The following is a 19,244-nucleotide window of genomic DNA, read 5'->3' on the forward strand; positions in this document are numbered from 1 at the left end:
GAAGTATATCATTGCTTTTAAGCTAAAAATATATGCATATACCTAGATGTTATAGTTTCTGTGCTCTAGCTGCGTCTAATGGGTGGAGATATAAGAATTTTTGGTAAAGAGCCCACTGAAATAGGCACTCACTTCAAACATCCATCTCAAGCTCCCAAATTCAGAAACTGAAGGGGAATTGCCTAAATGCACAGTAATTGAATCCAAACGGATTTCAATCTTTTGCAATACTTCCGATCCCACCTCTCCACCTAAACCAAATGGATATACTTCTTATAGCAGGCAATCAATAGAGGAAAATCAACAATCAAGCTAAAAGTGTGCAAGCAACTCCACTTGAAATAAGATGCCAAATATTCATTCAAACTGCCTATAAGATCCATAAAATACAACCTCATTGTGAGAATAATGTTACACGTATGTGTATGAAACATAAGATACACCTCTACTACTATTTAATGTATTGAGAAAGCCACTTGAAGCCATCTAGATACTGGTATTTGCATGATGCTTTAGCCAAAAAATGTTCAGGGGGACCATCTAGATATTGGTCTTTGCGTAATTCTTTAGCCACAAAAACCTTAAGGGGACGAGAATTTGCATCAGCCAGCTCTGCGGTGACGTTGGGCAGGCCAAGGAAGGAACACAATCTCCTTTCAAGGTGAAGACGAGTTCTAGCAAATGTTACACCAAAAATAAGGAATGGAACATTTGCAAAGGCCTCATCAGAGAGTAAAGCATTCAGCTCATCTTTTGGTCCCAGGAAATGCTCCCTGAGTATAGCATCCCGCTTTTCTCTTGGCCTCAGAAATCGCCACCTGAGTAGAGCATCAGCATTCACAATGTACACAACTGCATCCATCTACAGAACAAAGATTGAAATGCATCACTTAACAAGGAAGATAGCATGGAGGAGCAACACACAGTGATAAGCATAACTCAAAACACTTTTCTTTTGCAAGCCAATCAGGCAGCACTTTGCCAAAATCGCAATCCAGAATCTCAAGAGACATACAAGGATCAGTGTGTGTATATATATATTCACATTTATCAAATGGTATAACAAAACAACTAATAAGAAACAAAGGATACACAAGAAAGAATAATCAACATGTATGTTGAGACACTATTAGCAGACCTTCTGAAACACAATGTGCTATAACCAATATACCATGATCAATGCTTGCCTCCCATGAATGAAATATAAAAACAGAAAGGTTTGCCTGGGAGTATGAAGGCAAAAGTATATTAAGATTTAGGGTAACGCAATACCATAAGCAAAATGAATTTCACAGGCCACTGGTGTTCAGTTGGGATAACAAAGCTTAAGCATATGAGACATGTATAAAAGAAATTTAATAAATATAGATACGTTAAGAGAACCAAAATTCTCATTTGCATAGTATTTTTATTAGACGTAAGCCAAATCAGTTAAAAATATAGCAATGGTTAACTTTTCCATTTAAAACCAAAATATTCAATATTGCCAAATCTATCAGGCAAATATAAACAGTCACAACTCAAAGTTTATCATGGTTCAATTGGGGTGAATCTGGATATAGCTTTCTAACAAAAACTAGCACAATCATGTAAGACATGTTCCCTATTAGTCAAAATGGAATCAAAAAATTGACTCTATGTAAAAAAAAAAAAAACCTTTAAAGACATAAAGGATTCCATTAAACAGCCTGGTCTACCACTGCAAGATGCAAGCTTTCTCAAGAGTTAATAAAAAAATTAAATTATAATCACAAGACCATCATATTACACAAATCATCTAAATATTCTCATCAAAGATGATTGATAGATTGAGAAATCTACCTTGGCACAATGGTCTCTCCAAACTCTGTGAGCTATCCCATGTTCTCCTAAATCAAAAAAGTTAAACTTGATTTTCCCAATACTAGACACCCATGATGTCAAATACTGAGATGGAAACATAGATCGCATAATATTTGTCCTTTTCCTATATATGCTCTGGATCTGCAATATGCACTCATCAATGCCCACAACAAAGAACATCAAGTTCACCATTTGTTGGTTGAGAATCAAATTTAAATAATTAAATAAATAAAAGAAGCTTTATCAGTATTAAGTTCCAGCTATTTCCTTTCTCTTTCTTGAGAGAGAGAGAGAGAGAGAGAGATACCTCATCTGAGAGGCTAAAAATCACAGCCTCTTTGCAGTCAATATCCTGGCCCAAGAACAAGATATTGGCCTCCTTTGAATTTGTTTCAGAGGGATTAAAGGCGCCCAGCTTTTCTCAGGGAAAAAGAAAGAGCACATACAAATTAACACAACTTTAAAAATGAGCAAGAAAACAGAGAGAGAGAGAGAGAGCACCTGATAAATGAAGAAACGAGAGACCCGAGTCATCGACTCTTGAACCCAGTTGATAAAATCCATTTCCTTCTTTCCTTTCTTCTCTGTTGTGTGTTTCAGTGACAGAAAGAGAGAGAGAGACAGAGAGAGAGACAGAGACAGAGACAGAGAGAAGTAGACAACCTAGGTGTTATGTGTGCGTGTGCGTATGCTTTGTCTGTGAGTGCTTATAAGGCAATAATTCGGGAGTTTTGGGTCCCTTTAAGGTACAATTGGTCCACAATTTCCACATCTGGAATTGTGGAACCGACTAAGCTATGTGTCAGGGTCAAGAGAGGAAAATAAACAAAAAACTGTCAATTTGTCCCATCCTCAAACGGTGAAACCACTTAAAGTTTACTTAGCAACACCCACATTGAATGACAGTTGGATTTTGACATTTCAGTCAAAATAGGCGACGCTTATTAGTTGCTTTTAGTTATGTATTATGTTTATAGATAAGATAACATTGACTTTCTTGCAATGATTAATATAATCAGGTGATTAGTGTAATTGAAAATTTTAAAGAATAGTTTGCTTACTTTACCACCTACAAACAAGCCCAATGGCTTATAAAATATAAAAGCCCAATAAGATGTTCTCTTGGATTGGGTAGAGGACAGGAGGCAATCATTTTTAATTACTTGTAGTCTTCTAGTGCTTAATAATATCTTGATTATAAAAAAAAAAAGTGCTTAATAAATAATAATATCTTTTTCAGATTATACCAGGCGCCGTTTCTATAGTCTTGACTCTTCAGATTTGAGAAGTCCAACCGATTGCGTGCGTTTACTTAATTGCTCTCTCTCTCACACATTAGCTTGCAGTTTCTAAACTGTCTTCTTGTCTTCTCCATAGACTACCATCAAATCTAGGATCACACCCTTTTGTGCTACACCATAACTCTAACATGACAAGCTGTGAATAGTAAAAAAAAAATTTGGTCAGTCTCATATGAAAGTAAAAAGCAACTAGTCAGTCTCCCATATAAGATAATAGTGAAAAATTGTGACAAAGGTGTGGTCCTACAATTGCTAATCATCATCTTCACTCGCCTTAATTTAACCTTACTTTTCACAATATGTCCCTCTTCTTGACTCTTAAAAGCTTCTCTATCCTTTATAGTTTATTATTCTTGTCCTAGAGCTTTTGGAAAGCAAGTGGGGTTTCTCTTGCCCTTCAGTGGCTGTACTTTATTGGCTCAAAGTAGCTGTACTTTATTGATTCAATGAAGTTTCTATTTAGATCTTTCTCTGTGCCCTGCAAGCAGCAACTGATTAATGCTGCATGGCATCTCAGAGGCATAGTGAGGGTGTTGAGTATGGAAGCTTCCTTTTATCTACTTCATTTCTCTTCTAGAATTGATCAAGACTTCATTTGTGCTAAAGGGCCATGGTCCCTAGAAGTGATTTTTTTTTTGGTAAAAGAAAAATGGTTTGAGGGGGACAACTAGTGTAGCTTTCCGACCTGAGTGTAATCATAGTAGCATCCTAACTGCTTTCAGGCTAAGACCCCACACCACAATCACTAATTAGAACATTGGAGACCCAATCTGGATTTTGGGTAACCTGGAACTTCAAAGTATCTCTCTCTTGGGGTCCAATTTCATGGATTACTGATAGAGTACCGGTTCTCACATGGTGGAAAGAATGGGTGGTCTGATTGGCTTGGTTGAAAAGGAAGATTGGCAGAACCAGACACCATAGAAACATTAGAATTCAAGTGGACCTGTTGAAGCCTCTCCTTGCAGGCTTTGTCCTTAAGATGGACAATGGAGTAAAGCAATGGATGCAGTGTTGATATGAACGAGTTTTTTTAAGCTGTGTACAAAGTGCAGGATGATAGGTCATGAAAGGCTTCAATGAAACTTGGAGGCAGATGAAGTGGAAAGAATGTTGCATGCTCAAAGGTTAAGACTAACCGAACTTCATGGAGTACAATTCAAATTAGAAGCTACGGCGGACCACTTCTCAAATGAGATAATGGCATTCTACAACAGGCAAAGGAGGCATACAACACAACCTTCAAAACATGGTGGATCAGTAGCCATCAGTAATTGCCTGTGTAGAAGCATAGGAGGAAGAAGAGGAATTAGGCAGGGGGATCCTCTATCCCCTTACCTTTTCATCCTCTGCACAAATGTTTCTCATGTTGTTCTTGATGGTGAACCGTCCAAGACCTTCCGTGGCATCAAAATAGCCAGAAATGCTCCTGCAATTATATATATCTTGGTGGAAAAACTTGATTGGTATTCTAGAGTTTCTAGACAAGTGATCAACATATCCAAATCTCAGATTTTTTTCAGTCCAAACACAGCCATAGATCTAAAACTATAATAGGAAAACTCCTTGCACATTAGAAGTGTGAGCACTCTTGGAAGGTACCTTGGTTATAATTTTAATTTCAGCAGGTGTAAGGTGCCACACTTTCACTCCTTGCTGGATAAAATTAATTCTAAGCTTCAAGGATGGAAAGCTAAACTCTTATCCCAGGCAGGTAGAATGACCTTAATTAAACCAGTGATTAGTTCCTTGCCTTTATACACATTTTCTTGTTTCAAGATTCCAGAAACTTAGTGCCATGGATAGGACAGTGCAATTTTTGGTGGGGGCATTAGGAAACTCCATATGGTGGGTCAGGATGCCTTATGTCAACCTATTTGGAGAGGGGGCCGGAGTTTAGAGAAGCTTCGTTGGTTATTAAGGTTGTACTAGCTAAACAGGTCTGTAGATTAGCCAATCAGCCCCAATCAATCATGTCTAGGACACTGAAAGCCAATACTTTCCCAAAACTTTCCCCATTGAGGGACAGTTCAAACCACTAGACTCATGGATTTGGAATAGTTTTTTCTCTTGCAAGAATTCCCTTCTGACTCAGGCAAAGTGGAGAGTGGGTAATGGTTGTAGTATTTGAACTTAATCACAAGGACTGGTTCTCTCCTAAATTAACCCCCTCACAGCTTCAACAATTAGGTCTAAATTCTGTTTCAGACCTAATTAATCATGAAAAAAAACTTGGAACTCACAACTTCTAAACCAAGTTTATGAATTTGCAAAAGCTATAAGTTTAGCTCTATAAGGATCCGCTAAGTAGATAACTGCATCCACCTTCAGAAAGATGGAAATGTATTTAGCAAAAAAACATTACTTATCAAGGAAGATATAGGCATAATTTGAGCCATTAAAAAAAAAAAATCCTGCAGCATTGTGAACCAACATGCAATGATGAGCATAATTTGAAATATATTTCTCTTTGTTAGGCAATAAGGCAACATCTTGCCAAATTTCAAGTTTGATTTAAGGATCTCTATTTCTTTACATTTCTCAAATGGAAGCATTTTTACCCTCAACTACTAAAAGCATTCCTCTGGTTTTTAAAACTCACAAGAAAGAAGGTCCAATCAAGAAATAAAAATTAACTTGCAAAGAAGTCACCAACTCACCAATGCACTCGTAGAATTATGAAATGCCATATTTTAATGCAAGAGATCTTCAATGTATATTTTGACGTAGATAGATTTGGTACAATGGCTAAGAGTATGAATTATGTATGGTGAGATACTATTAGCAGACATTCTAAACACTAAAGGTGCTTTCATCGAACTCCCACAATCAAAGACTGCCTCCCATGAATCAGATAAACATGGAAATGTTTGTCTGGGTTTATGAAAGCAGGACTATCATAACATTTAGGATTCTGCATGCAATAACATAAGCAAAAACAATTGCAAAGAATGTTGTTACTCAATCAGGATAGCAAAGCTCAGGAATACAATAGTCACTATTTTTCTCTGGTTTAAGAAAAATTGACAAGAAACAAGATCAAATCAAGAAAGAAAGAATTCACATATAAGAAATCTCTGATCTACTAGTAAAAAAAAAAATTCCATATTTTAATGAAAGAGGTCCAAAATGCACATCATGATTCATGACCTAGATAGATTTGGCAAAATAAAGTAGAGAGTGAATCGTGTATGGTGAGATACTATTAGCAGACCTTCTAAAAGCAAAAGGTGCTATTAGCAAACTCCCACAATCAATATCTGCCTCCCATGAATCAAATAAATACTGAAAGGTTTGTCTGGGATTATGAAGGAAGAACTATCCTAAGATCATTCTGCAGGTGACAACATAAGCAAAAACAACTTCACAGGACGCTGGTATTCTATTAGGATAGCAAAACTCAGGAATATGGGACATGGATTATCATCTAGCTAGTTCAGAGGCGGCCGCAGAGGGGGGGGGGGTGTTAATTCATATAAAAGCACCAAAATTTTTCATTTTCTTAGTATTTTAGTTAGACTTCAGCCAAATTAGTTTAATTTATTACAAAGGGGTAATTATTCCATATCAAAATATTTGTTATTGCCAAATTTATGGCACGTATGGTTACAACCCTAAATTTATGACAATTCAAATCAAAGCAAATCTGAATCTGGCTAGCAAAAACTAGTCACAATCATTTAAACCACATTCCCTATTGTTCATCCTTGAATCACACAATTGACGCTCTATGAAAAACAAGTATAAAAATTGCAAGTACTCTCAAGAGTAATAAACATTAACTAAACATTCTCATAAAAGATAATTGATAGATTGATATATCTACCTTGGCATAGAAGTCTTTCCACACTCTACGAGCTATTTGATGTCCTCCCAAGTCAAAAGCATTAAACTTGATTTTCCCGATACTCATCTCCTCTGATGCAGGGTACTGAGTTGGCTGGTGTTGAACTAATCTCTGCAATGTTCCATTACCAATACCCAGGAAAAAAAAAAAGATCAAGCCAATGGTAATCAAACCATACAAAATCCACCAATTGTTTGCTTAGAATCACAATTAAAAAAAAGAAAACTGTTTCAGTCTTAAGTTTTGTGTTGTTATGGCTTTTTTCTTTTTTGATGATGTGGAACCTCACCAAGGCAAGGCCATTTGGACCCACCCCTAGGTAGAAAACCACAGATGCACGAGTAAAGCATACAGCTCTTCTCTTAGCCTCGAAGGGACGTGCTTCTGCCAGCTCTAGCCCAAGGCCCTGTGATGACATTGGTCAGGCCGAGGAGGGAACACAAATCCTCTTCTGGCCAAGAAGAAGATCCAGCAAATGTTATGCAAAAGATCAGGAATGGAACATTTGCAAAGGCCTCATCAAAGAGTAGAGCATACAGCTCTTCTCTTAGCCCCAAAAATTGCTCTGTGATTAGATGAACAAATATTGAAATGAATTTAGCAAAAATGCATTACTTAATAAGGAAGATAGCATGGTGGAGCAACACAAAATGACAAGCATAACTCGAAAATGGTCAGTCCACTTTGTTAGGCAATCAGGCAGCAATTTGCCAAACTTTCAATCCAGAATCTCAAGATACACTTAAGAATCACCCTTTTTTCACATTTTCCAAATGGTTTATTTATTTATTTTATAATTCAATAGAAATAACTAGGAAGAAGCAATTTGAACCCTTAATGTCTTCCTTGGAAACACCAGAAGGTGCCAACAAATTAAGCTACAAGGCTCTTGGCTTCCCAAATGGTTTTTGAAGCAACTAACAAGAAACAAGGGCTAAACAAGAAAGAATAATCAACATGTAAGAAGTAAATGATGTACTAGTAAAATTATGAAAATCCATATTGGGTCAGGGAGTGTATTACCACCACAAAATTCTCTATTGCTTTCAATGGCAGCCTTGTGGGATACTTCAAAGGGAGGAGAGGGCTAAGACAAGGGGATCTGTTGTCTCCTTACTTATTTGTATTGGTAATTGAAGTCTTTTTGAGAATGTTACAGTCAGCTATCGCAAGATCCTCTGCATTTAGATTCCATCCTGAATGTGAAACTCTAAAACTCACTCGCCTCTGTTTTGCAGATGATTTGATGCTGTTTTCAAGTGCTAACATCCAATCTCTTACTATAATTCAAGATACTATTGAGGCTTTCAAAAGAATTTCAGACCTTAGTGCAAATCCTACAAAGAGTGAAAAATTTCTTTTGGCTGTTCCTGCACATTTAAAGCACCAGATCCTAGACTTCCTTCGGTTTAAAGAAGGGAAGCTGCCTGTTAAATATCTTGGAGTCCCTCTTATATCAGGAAGATGATCTGAAATAGAGTGCAAGCCTCTTGTAGATAAAATCACAGCAGTCATGGTCTGTGAAATATCTCTCTTATGCAGGTAGGCTCCAGTTAATAAAGTCTGTTCTGTTTAGTCTTCAGTCTTATTGGTGTAGGACGTTCATATTGCCTAAAAAGGTTATTAAAGTAAAAAGGGACTTGGTTTGTAAACCAAAATATGAAAATGGCTTGGGTTTAAAAAGGCTTGAAGATTGGAATAAAGCAGCAATAATGGGTTTTATTTGGTCTCTCTTTGTTCAAGCTCGGTCATTATGGGTAGCATGGGTTAGAACTAATCTCCTAAAGGGTAAAAGCTTTTGGATAATCAAAATAACTCAAGATTGCAGCTGGGGGTGGAGGAAAATCCTGAAGCTTGGGAGATTGCTAGACTTTTCATTAGATTCATGTGGGTTCAGGTAAGAATATCCAACTTTGGCACAATAGGTGGCATCCAAATACTGCCTTGTTCTTGAAATATGGCCACAGGATAATGTATGATGCAGCCAGTTCTTCTAATGCTCTTTTGTCTAGTGTGTTGCAAGAGGGTAATTGGATTTGAGCACCAGCCAAATCCTATAACCTAGTTCCTATCTAAAGCAAATTGTGGTTAATTGATTTTGCTGAGGAAGATACACCAATTTGGATCCCTTCCAAATCTGGTTCAGACTCTTGTGCAGGAACATTGGAGGCCATTAGGGAGAAAGGAGCTGAGGTTAGTTGGTGGAGATTGATATGGTATTCAAAAGCCATACCTAAGCATACTTTCATTGGTTGGCTGGCCATGTTGAATAGATTGTCAACAAAGGAAAGAATGCTTAAATGGGGCTTTAATGGAGATACTAAGTGTGTACTAAGCAGAAATAAAATTGAAAACAGAAAGCACCTCTTCTTTGAATGCTCTTTTTTCCAGGAGAATATGGAGGACTCTCATGAATTGGTGCTTGGTGAAGCATCCTAGCTTTTGTCGGGTTGAGATCATGGGCTAGGGGTGAAAGACATGCCAAAGGTTAGAGCCTTAGATCCAATGTATTCTGTTTAGCTTTATGGTTTGCTTTGTATCACATATGGCAGCAGAGGAATGGTATCTTGCATCAAGGGAGAATTGAAGGGAATGGCTACTTTAAAACAAAAGGCGTTATCGGCAAACTCCTGTCATCAATGTTCTCCCATTAATCAGATACAAACACGGAAAGCTTTGCTTTAGGGTCAGGCAATAACATAGGTAAATCTTTAGGGAATGCAATTAATGTACGTTTGAAGATATAGAGAGACCTGTAGATCTTTTGAAGGCTTTGCTAGTTGGGACTTTGTTTGAGTGGTCTATTATTTGGGGTTTTACGCATTGTATTTCCATATCTGATTTCTTAATTTCTGTTAGCTCTTCTCTTTGATTAGTTTGTATTCGTTTCAAGTGCAGCGGGTTTATAATCTTAAACACATTGTACTTTTCTAATCAATAAAGCTTCTATTACCTATAAAAAAAAAACAGGTAAAAATAATAATAATAATAACGACTGTAGATATATAAGAGCGCCTCAACATTCTCATTTTCCTTAGTATTTTGTTAATATTATAAGTCACAACTCAGAGTTCATCATGCTTCAAATCTGAATCTGGATTGCTACCAAAAACTACTCACAACAATTGAATTAAAAAACAAAAAAAAAAAAAAAAATTGACTCTTCAGTCTCTACATTAACAGAAAGAGAATATATCAGATAAAACAGAGAAATTGAAATTACAATCACAATATCATCATATTGCACAAATCATTAACAGAAGGAATATTCTGAGGATTGAGACAATTTGGTAGATTGAGAGAAATAATCTACCTTGGCACAATAGTAGTCTGTCTCTCCACAACCACAAACTTTACCAGCTATCCAATGTCATCCTAAATCTTTAGATCCTTCTTCTCTTTAGATTTTCAACTAGGTCTTGCACGGGTGCGACACCCATGTAAAGTTAACTACTTCTCATTTCAACGGTCGGGCCGATGTAAGTTTCCAAGTTTTTACCGTCTTTCTTTTTCTCCAAAAAAAAAAAAAAAAAAAACCTTCTGATTGGTGGTTTAAATGAAAACTACAACTATACTTTCCTCCAAAAAAAATAAATAAATAAATATAGGGTTTTGCTAATATAAGCTTTAACCCTCCAAATAAATAAATACAGGGAGTATATTAGTAAATTATTTTAAGAAATTTTGTATGGAAAAAGCGACTAATTGTTTTTACAGCTTTTTCAATTTTTTTACCACTTTTTTAATTTAAATATACACTATTGTCAGTTTTTTTAAGATCTTCTTCCTTCTCTTCGTATGTGTTAAAAATACTTAGTATTCTAAAAAAATCATAAAAAAATTTTAAATGAATAATTAATGTATGTCTTAAGAGTATAAATATATGTGTGCTTTTTTTAGAAGTCCAAATCCTCGGTATCACTTTTTTTATACCACTTTATATTCCACCAGTTATTACTTACCATGTGTATAATTGCTTTCCATTTTAAACTTCAGTTATTCTATAAGGAAAAGTAAAATGAAAACATGGCAAGTAGTGATTGATGAAACAGAGTGGTATACAAAAAGTGGTACAGAGGATTTGGACTCTTTTTTTAAAGTTATGCATTTTGTATTTTTTTTTTTTTTCAATCACAAGGTTGAATTTAATTACCTTTGAAAAAAGATGAATATAGATAATTATACAACCATGTGGATCAATTTAATTTAACAACCTAGAATACAATATTAAGAAAAACTGTAGTTGAATTTTTCTAATGAAATAGAAACTTTTTATAAGTCTATATATTTCATCCAAAAGTAAATGCGAAAATACAATGCCATTGCTCATTTCATTATTTTTTTGAAAAAATAGAAATCATAAACATCACTGTAAAATTTTTTTTTTTTTTTTCTTTGTTGAAAATTTGCTATGTAAAAATGTTAATTGTAGGGTCACAATTTACAGCCCAAGCCCAAAACGTATGGGATATTGGTTCAATAAGCCCAACACAATAAATTTGTAGAAAGTGGGTCGAAGAACTAGGCCCTAATGATTTTGACAACGGCTAGTATGGATTGGAGAGATAATCAAACAAGAATAGAGGAAATAAAGTTGAATGACTTCCTGGTCCGAGGAGGGCACACTTATATAAATAGATCACAATTGAGTACAAGAACAAGTTAGATTGCTACAATATTCTCTCCCTCTTTTCCCCTCCTTTTCTCATAGAGGGTCTCTTACATTATATAGCTCCTTTTGAGTTATCTTAATCCTACACTTGTTGATCATCTAAACCCCTACTTGAGTACTCATCCCGTCAGGCACCCCCTTTAGCTTTCTGTGAGTTGTGGTAGCCAAAACAACACTTCAGAGGTTTTCTCCACATAAATGCGATCAGAAAAGTAGCTGCAACGCATTTAATGCGGTGGTAGCAGCTTTTCCTTAGATATTTTTGAGTTTCCTTCTTTCTCATATGTTCATGAGGCACATTCCTATCACTGGAGCCTCTTGGAGGGTCACTCTAATTACTGGAGTACACACTTGTGCTACATTCGTTATATCGGAGGAGGGGTTCCTCCTTGGGTCATCCTCCATTCGTTCCCTACTTATGAGACTTTAACTACGAACCCCTAATAACTATTTGTTCCTCTTCGGACCTATCAATGTCCTCGGATAAAGCCCAAATCCCAATATATGATCTTGGGCCCTCACCCCTGCATTAATATTAATTTCACATTTTTAAAAATTTTTTAAAATGCCATTTTGAATTCAACTATATTAATGCCGAATTCATTCTTTAAAAAAATCATGTAAAGATAAATATAAATAACATAGCTGATTTCTAAGAGAGAAACACTCCTCACCTTATTCAGGCCATTACACGCATACACCCACATAAACATGCTAAGGAGTAAACAAATCTTTGAGCATTCTCACAACAGCTAAAACCATCATCACTGCCAACAATTACGCCCACTAGGATATTCTCTTTGGATAGGGTATAGGATAGGAGGCCTATACATTGCATAGTTAATGTATGATGCTGTATTTACTCATGGATTAAATTTTTCTAGAATTTTTATGATAATTTCATTGTAAAGTTTCTAAAATTGTATTTACTCATTTTGAAATGAATGAATTGGATTTTACTATTTATAGGGTAAAACATTTACCATTTGGTGACATAGTAAATTCCAAATCCGCTCATTTGAAAAATCGAAATCAGTGGATAAGAAGAATTTAACAACTCCATTGATGCAAGAGGATGTATAAACAAAGTTCAATAAAAATAAAAATTAAATAAAAGAAGAATTACATTCTAAAATACACAGAATCTATAGAATCTACAATCAAATAGACAATGCACTCCAATTAGTACTTACAAATAGTCTGTTTTTAATAATGTAACCAATATATTCCAACAGGCAAATATCAAAAATCTGTTTTTGAATACTACAATCACGGTGTGTAACACCGTGTCTGATTTTTTTTTTTTTTTTAAACTTTGGTTATATTATAAGTTAAATATAAAAAAAGAAAGTACCACATCCACAACATTTTCACAGTACTTTCACAACAAATCTTTAGTAGTAAGTTTTTATAGCCCATAGTTTAAATCCACTATTGAAATCACTTTTTTATCCATCAGTAATAGCTAATAACAATTTGCCACTTATGATTTATTGTAAAAATATTGTGAATATAGCATTTCTTATAAATATATGACAAATTGTGAATGACTGAATGGTAGTGTATAAAATGGAACACAAAAAGTGAAATATAGGATTTTTGTTCTGCCTTTGCTTAGTCCACTACTACTTAACGTAGTGAGAAAGCCACACGAAACCATGTAGATACTCCTTTGTGTTGTACTTTTCAGCTACAAAATCCTCAAGGGGACGGGCATGTGCTTTTGCCAGCTCTAACAAACCCTTCCCTGTGGTGACATTGGCTAGGTTGAGGAGGGAACACAATTCTTCTCCTGGGTAATCAAAATAAGGAATGAAAGATTGGCAAAGACCTCATTTGAGAGTAGATCATTCAGGTCTCTTGTTGGCCCCAAAAATTGCTCATTGGCCCTGGCAGCATCCACAATGTAGACAACTGCATCCATCTACAGAACAAAAATTGTAATGTATTAAGCAAAATTGCATTACTTGACAAGGAAGGCAGCATGGTGGAGCAACTCACAATGCCAAGCATAACTAGAAACATTTTCCACTTTGTTATCCAATTAGACACAAATTAAGCCAAATTCCCAATCCAGAATCTCAAGAGATATATAAGGATCACCTTTTTGTTTTCAACATTTCCCAGATGTTATTTAAAACAACCAACAAGAAAGCATAATCAACATGTAAGATGTAATGATGTACACCTTGTTGTAAAAAATAAAATAAAAGGGAGAATTGACAAGAGGATTTGGCGACATAGTGCAATTGGCAGCCAAACACGAACTCAAGCTCCGACGAGCCACGAATGGTGGATCTAGTTCAACCTCCTCTGTCCTCTCTCAAAACTAAACTCTAATTTTCTCTCCTCTCAATCAGTTCACTTGGGGTTGGGATTTGGTAATTTTTGTTGAACATGTCTCTCACGTGAGTTCAAACGTTAGTTTTAACAGTAGACTAATAGATGTAGTGATTTGGTACATGTGTATAGTTCAGGTACTAAATGGGCTAAATTAAAAGTTTATAGGGTGTCATGACTATTACCTCAAAGTTTAGGGAGTGTCAAGGCATTTTTCCCTTTAATATAATATAGTTGAGCCTAAACTTATAAATTTAAGTCTTTTAAGTCAAATGGTGTTATTATATATTATATTAACCACTCAATTAAAAACTCCTCAAGGTGTTGTCTCCCCCCAACATAATCTAATCTAATCTAATCTAATCTAATCCAATATTATATACAATTATGAAAACCTGTGCTACACTTTAGGTTTATGAGTCCACGTGTACTTTGAGTCGAAAGATTTAAATTTAGAATCTTTAATGTACATCATTAAATTACTCCTAAAGAATTTGAATTTTTAAATGGGTAGAATAGAATATAATGATCATAAATTACCATCATAAATTATCCACTATAAAAGGTGGCCGACTTTTATTTCCTTTCCATGTAAAGAAGTCTACATATGATTTTGTTCACAGGTAGAAATTTCTTTCCAACCTTTTGTAGAAAAGAAATTAATTGTTCTTTTTATTATTTTATATCTTTCTCTCTCTCCCTTAATTGTTAATCTCTCTGAGTAAGAATATTATCTAGGCATTTCATTAGGTACGTACTTATAAAGAAAAGCTGTGGAGCCCTTTATAGTAATTAGCATTAAATTAGGTAGCTTTAATTTAAGTAGACTTTGGTTGTGCCTCCAAAGTCCAAATTTGTTGTGCTAAGCTCAAAAAGCAAAAAAGAAAAATAAAAAAAAGAGTTGGATGCTTTGGGCACACGAAATGTGAAAGTAAACCACGATTAAGTTTGATTCCTATATATGCTTTTTTTTAGAATCTGTGTGACTCCTATGCTTGTGGAAAGAGTCAAAAGTTTCGAGAAAATAAAAAATAAAATCCAACAAAAGTTTATAAATCAATGCATAATAATAATAATAATAATAATAATAATAATAATAATATATAATGGGTGCAATATAGAGTTGGATGAGCTGCCATGTAACAAGTGATCCAAATGACACGTGGCCAAGAGATATATCAACAATTTCCATTTATTAATTTTAAAACATCCATAAAATTAAAGTAAAAGCATAATTGTCTCCTCAATCTCATTCCTTAAAATCCGTCAATTCTTATCAGTTTTATACCCTTAAATTAAATTAAATTAATAAATGCCCAATAGGCATCATGAAAAGTGGCAAAGTTAATTGTGTCCGTTGTATTGTTGACAATAAAACACAATCTTTCTCTTTGAAATTCATAATTTTTGCTCTCTATTTGAAGCCATGGAAGGAATTTTGACTATTTTCTATCTATTTATCTTGTTTATGGTTTGTAAATATCAAATACTATTTGTTCAAGACTTGCTAATTTCCGTTCTCGTGTGAAGTTTTGGTTTGTGTTAATTGGTTTTGGTTCAACTAGGAGCTATGAAATTATTTTGAAGTATCTAATTGTATATATTTGACTTTTTTACTCTTTAGTTGAAATCTTATATTATTTTACATTTTTTTTTTAACATGGTTATAAAGAACAATCCTTTTTCAAAATCTTTACATTTTGTTCTTTATTTATTTTTCCTGGTCTCTTAATTGAATTTTATGATAATTAATATTCCTTCTGTCCCACTTTGTTTGTCCTCTATTCTATTTTAAGATGTCCCAAAATATTGTCCTGTTTCTAAAAATAAAAGTCATTAATTTACTAATATTCCTATTATACCCCTATTTTATTAATAATTCAATTTTCTGATAAATTTATTTAAGGGTAGTTTTGGAAACTTATACATTTTTAAAAGGTAGACAAGATAATAAATGATGTTGCCTTAAAAAGTTTGACTTTTCAAATAGGACGAACAAAGTGGGACGGGAGAAGTACTGTTTTTGAGTGCTAATGTTTTTTTAATGGGAATTCAAGTGCTAATGTTGTTGCTTCATGTAAGCTTATTTTGACGAATCTGTTTTTTTTTTTTTTTTTTTTGAGGAATTTTTTGACGTATTTAATTGTATATGTATGACTCTTTAGTTGAAACAAAAATGGGCTACATATAATTATGTATATTTAATGCAAAATTGATTCCTCAATTCCCTCTTTTATATTTTACCATATACAAATATATCCAAAAATGGGCAATAATATACCTCTATATACTTGGCTTCCTTTGAGATTTGAAAAATACTAAAGCCACCAACTTTTTACAAATTACTAATGTGATAGGTGACTTTAAATAGTTAAAAAGGTAAAGTTAATAGTGGGTTAAGATGAGAACCTGTAAAAATTTGCCGAACCCACCTCTTCTTAATTTTAACATTTCCTATCAATCTCCTCTCTCTCTCTCTCTCTCTCTCTCTCTCTCTCAAAAAAAAAAAAAAAAAACCCTTCGTTTCTCATCTTAAATAAAACCGATCTCTACAGTTGTCTACACCTTTTCATCTTCTCCTAATGATTTTTATATAGGATTAGAAAGATGAATGTGATGAACTTCAGAGAGCTTGAGGAGAAATTGAAGTCAAGCTTGGTATGTTCTCTCTTGCTAACTACTTTTTTGTTTGGATCGTGAATTTTCTAATATGTATTGGTTTCCTTCGATTTGATTATAATGGTTGGCACTTGGCTATATGATGCTTCCAAAATGACATTGCTATTAGAATTTTATATGTTAATTATCCTTAATTTATTGTTAAGTTGGTGCTAAATTAGTGAGTCGATTGAAAATTTGTAACAAAAAATGAAGCAAAGAGATTTGAAAGTACTGAAAGTCTTTGTGATTTTACTAAATTCAAATTTAGTTATGCATATGATTGTACCTCTGTACGTTAATTTCTTTTTCATCAAAACTTTGCTTGGTTAGGAAAACTTTGGCTTAATGGGTATAGACTATAGAGGTGCCGAGACTTTCCAGTTCCATGACAAAATGTTTTCCATTTTGTTTTATCTTCTCATGTCACAAGTTGTTTACGAGGGCAGAGTGGTCGGTTTGAAAATTAAAATTTTAAATAGTTAAATGTGAAAACATATAACTTAACACCTACATAATAACATAATAATGTAATTGCTCTTAACTTCCTGAGAAAAAAATTTCCTGTTTACGTTCTCCGCTATGAAGGTTGATGCTCTCAACTTTATAGGCTGTAGTAGTTGGTTTCCTTCATTTTCTTGGGGAAGATGTTTCGTTCCTTGCAGTAACTAGTTTACTGTTAAGGCTTGTAGGATTTGGGAAACAGTTTTCTTGTTAGTTATGGATGATCTTGCTCTTAAGTGGAATAAACTCTCTTTCTCATAAAGAAGGGAAGAGTTTATTTCTTTAAAAGGATAAACAAATTCATGAGTTTGTTTTAGTGGCAAAATTTCTTACAAAGAGGAATGTTATCATTTATGCAGTAGCAATTAGGCCTTTATAGCGTACGACTCAGCGTTTTAATATCAGGGAAGCTGGTGATAATTATCTTTAATATTGCCCGCCCACAAAAACATCTACATTGGATAGAGATGCAACCGGTTTCGCCTGAAAATATTATCTCTACCGAGGGATACTCAGGTGGAGCTTAATTGTTGGCTAGACAAAGAAGATGCAATGTGGCATCAGAGATCTCGCTTAAATTGGTTTCAAGCTAGTGATAGAAATATAGGCTATTTCCACTCAAAAGCATCTAACCATTTTTAGAAAAATTGCATTGAGGGGCTGTTGGATGAAGATGATAATTGGCAGGATGATGATAAAGCCATGGAGGGTATTGTTCTTAATTATTATTTTGATCTTTTCAAGTCCTCTTGCCCTTCTGATTTTGTTGAATTGTTGGAGGCCATTGTTCCAAAGGTTTCTCAAGATATGAATATCAGACTCACTGGTGAATTTCAAGACATGGAGGTTCATAGGGCTCTTAAATAGATGTATTCTCTTAAAACTCCAGGTCCAGATGGTAATGCTGCCCTTATTTTTCTAGCACTTTTGGCCTACTATAGGAAATGTTGTTACTAAGATTGTTTTGGATTTTCTTAATCTTGGTATTATCCCACCAATGTTTAATGAAACCCATATTGTTTTAGTGCAAAAAATAAAAATAAAAAAACATAATCCTAATCGTATTACTGATTATCGCCCTAGTAGTCTATGTAATGTGATTTACAAATTGGTCTCAAAAGTTCTTGCTAATAAACTTAAAAAAGTTTTACACAAATTTATTAGTGATACCTAAAGTACTTTTGTGCATGGTAGGTTAACTATTGATAATGTTTGGTAGCTTTTGAAACTATGCATCACATTAATTCTAACAAAGGGGGAAATATTGGAGAGATGACTTTGAAGCTAGATATGAATAAGGCGTGTGATATAGTGAAATGGATTTTTTTGGATAAAATCATGGAAAAATTGGGTTTCAATTCTAGGTGGAGGGGTTTGATGATGCAATGCATTTCCTCTGTTTCTTATTCTGTACATATTAATGGTGAACCTAGAGGTAATATCATTCTCTCTACAGGTTTAGAGCAAAATGACCCTTTGTCTCCTTATCTTTTTTTAATTTGTGCGGAGGATCTCTCTGCTTTAATTAAAAAATATGTACAAGAGAATAAGATGGAAGGGGTGGCTGTTTGACGTGGTGTTATGCTCCTGTTCTTTCTCACTTATTTTTTTGCAAATGATAGTCTTATTTTTAAAAGTTTAGGAAGATGCTTCTGGCCAACAATTGAATAGGGCTAAAACTTCCATGTTTTTCTCATGTGTTCCTCATTAGGATATTCAAGAGGAGATTAAGACAAGGTTTGGAGCTCAGATTATTAGACAACATGAAAAGTACCTTGGTCTTCCTTCTCTAGTTGGGAGGAATAAAAGAAACATTTTTAATTCTATGAAGGAAAAATTTGTTGGGGGAGATAAACACTTTGAGGAGCTTTCTTGAATAATTAATATAACATATAGAGACACATTTTAACCCAAAAGGCCTAAACTCATTGGGTATGTGCTCAATTATGTTATATCAACCACTCATTCTTCTTATCATTATTCAATATAGGACTTCACTCATATGTGTAAAACCCTATATGGGCCCCCTTGCCGAATGGGTTTTTTTCCTTCACTAGTGCATCATCCATGGGCCTCCATG

The 19,244-nt window shown here is 34.5% G+C and overlaps 1 protein-coding gene and 2 pseudogenes across 3 annotated transcripts; all 3 read right to left on the bottom strand.

Moving 5' to 3' along the window:
- Nucleotides 1–336: 336 nt before the first annotated feature.
- On the bottom strand, nucleotides 337–10,438 carry LOC115979844 (GTP-binding protein SAR1A-like). Of its 3 annotated transcripts, none has more exons than XM_031101909.1 (6): nucleotides 10,304–10,438; nucleotides 6,970–7,101; nucleotides 2,344–3,279; nucleotides 2,150–2,257; nucleotides 1,822–1,983; nucleotides 337–862 (listed from the first exon to the last, which is right to left on the bottom strand). In XM_031101909.1, the coding sequence occupies exons 3-6, from the start codon at nucleotides 2,404–2,406 to the stop codon at nucleotides 452–454; spliced, it is 744 nt and encodes a 247-aa protein (XP_030957769.1). In that variant the 5' UTR covers nucleotides 2,407–3,279; nucleotides 6,970–7,101; nucleotides 10,304–10,438; the 3' UTR covers nucleotides 337–451. The 3 variants fall into 3 exon arrangements, with proteins under 3 accessions (XP_030957769.1, XP_030957771.1, XP_030957770.1); XM_031101911.1 differs by lacking the exon at nucleotides 10,304–10,438 and adding an exon at nucleotides 8,014–8,569; XM_031101910.1 differs by lacking the exon at nucleotides 10,304–10,438 and having other exon boundaries at nucleotides 6,970–7,118.
- Nucleotides 5,905–6,024, bottom strand: LOC115983037 (annotated as a pseudogene).
- On the bottom strand, nucleotides 6,329–6,448 carry LOC115983029 (annotated as a pseudogene).
- Nucleotides 10,439–19,244: the final 8,806 nt, after the last annotated feature.

The sequence above is a fragment of the Quercus lobata genome, chromosome 3, assembly GCF_001633185.2.
Source record: "Quercus lobata isolate SW786 chromosome 3, ValleyOak3.0 Primary Assembly, whole genome shotgun sequence".
Taxonomy (NCBI): Eukaryota; Viridiplantae; Streptophyta; class Magnoliopsida; order Fagales; family Fagaceae; genus Quercus; species Quercus lobata.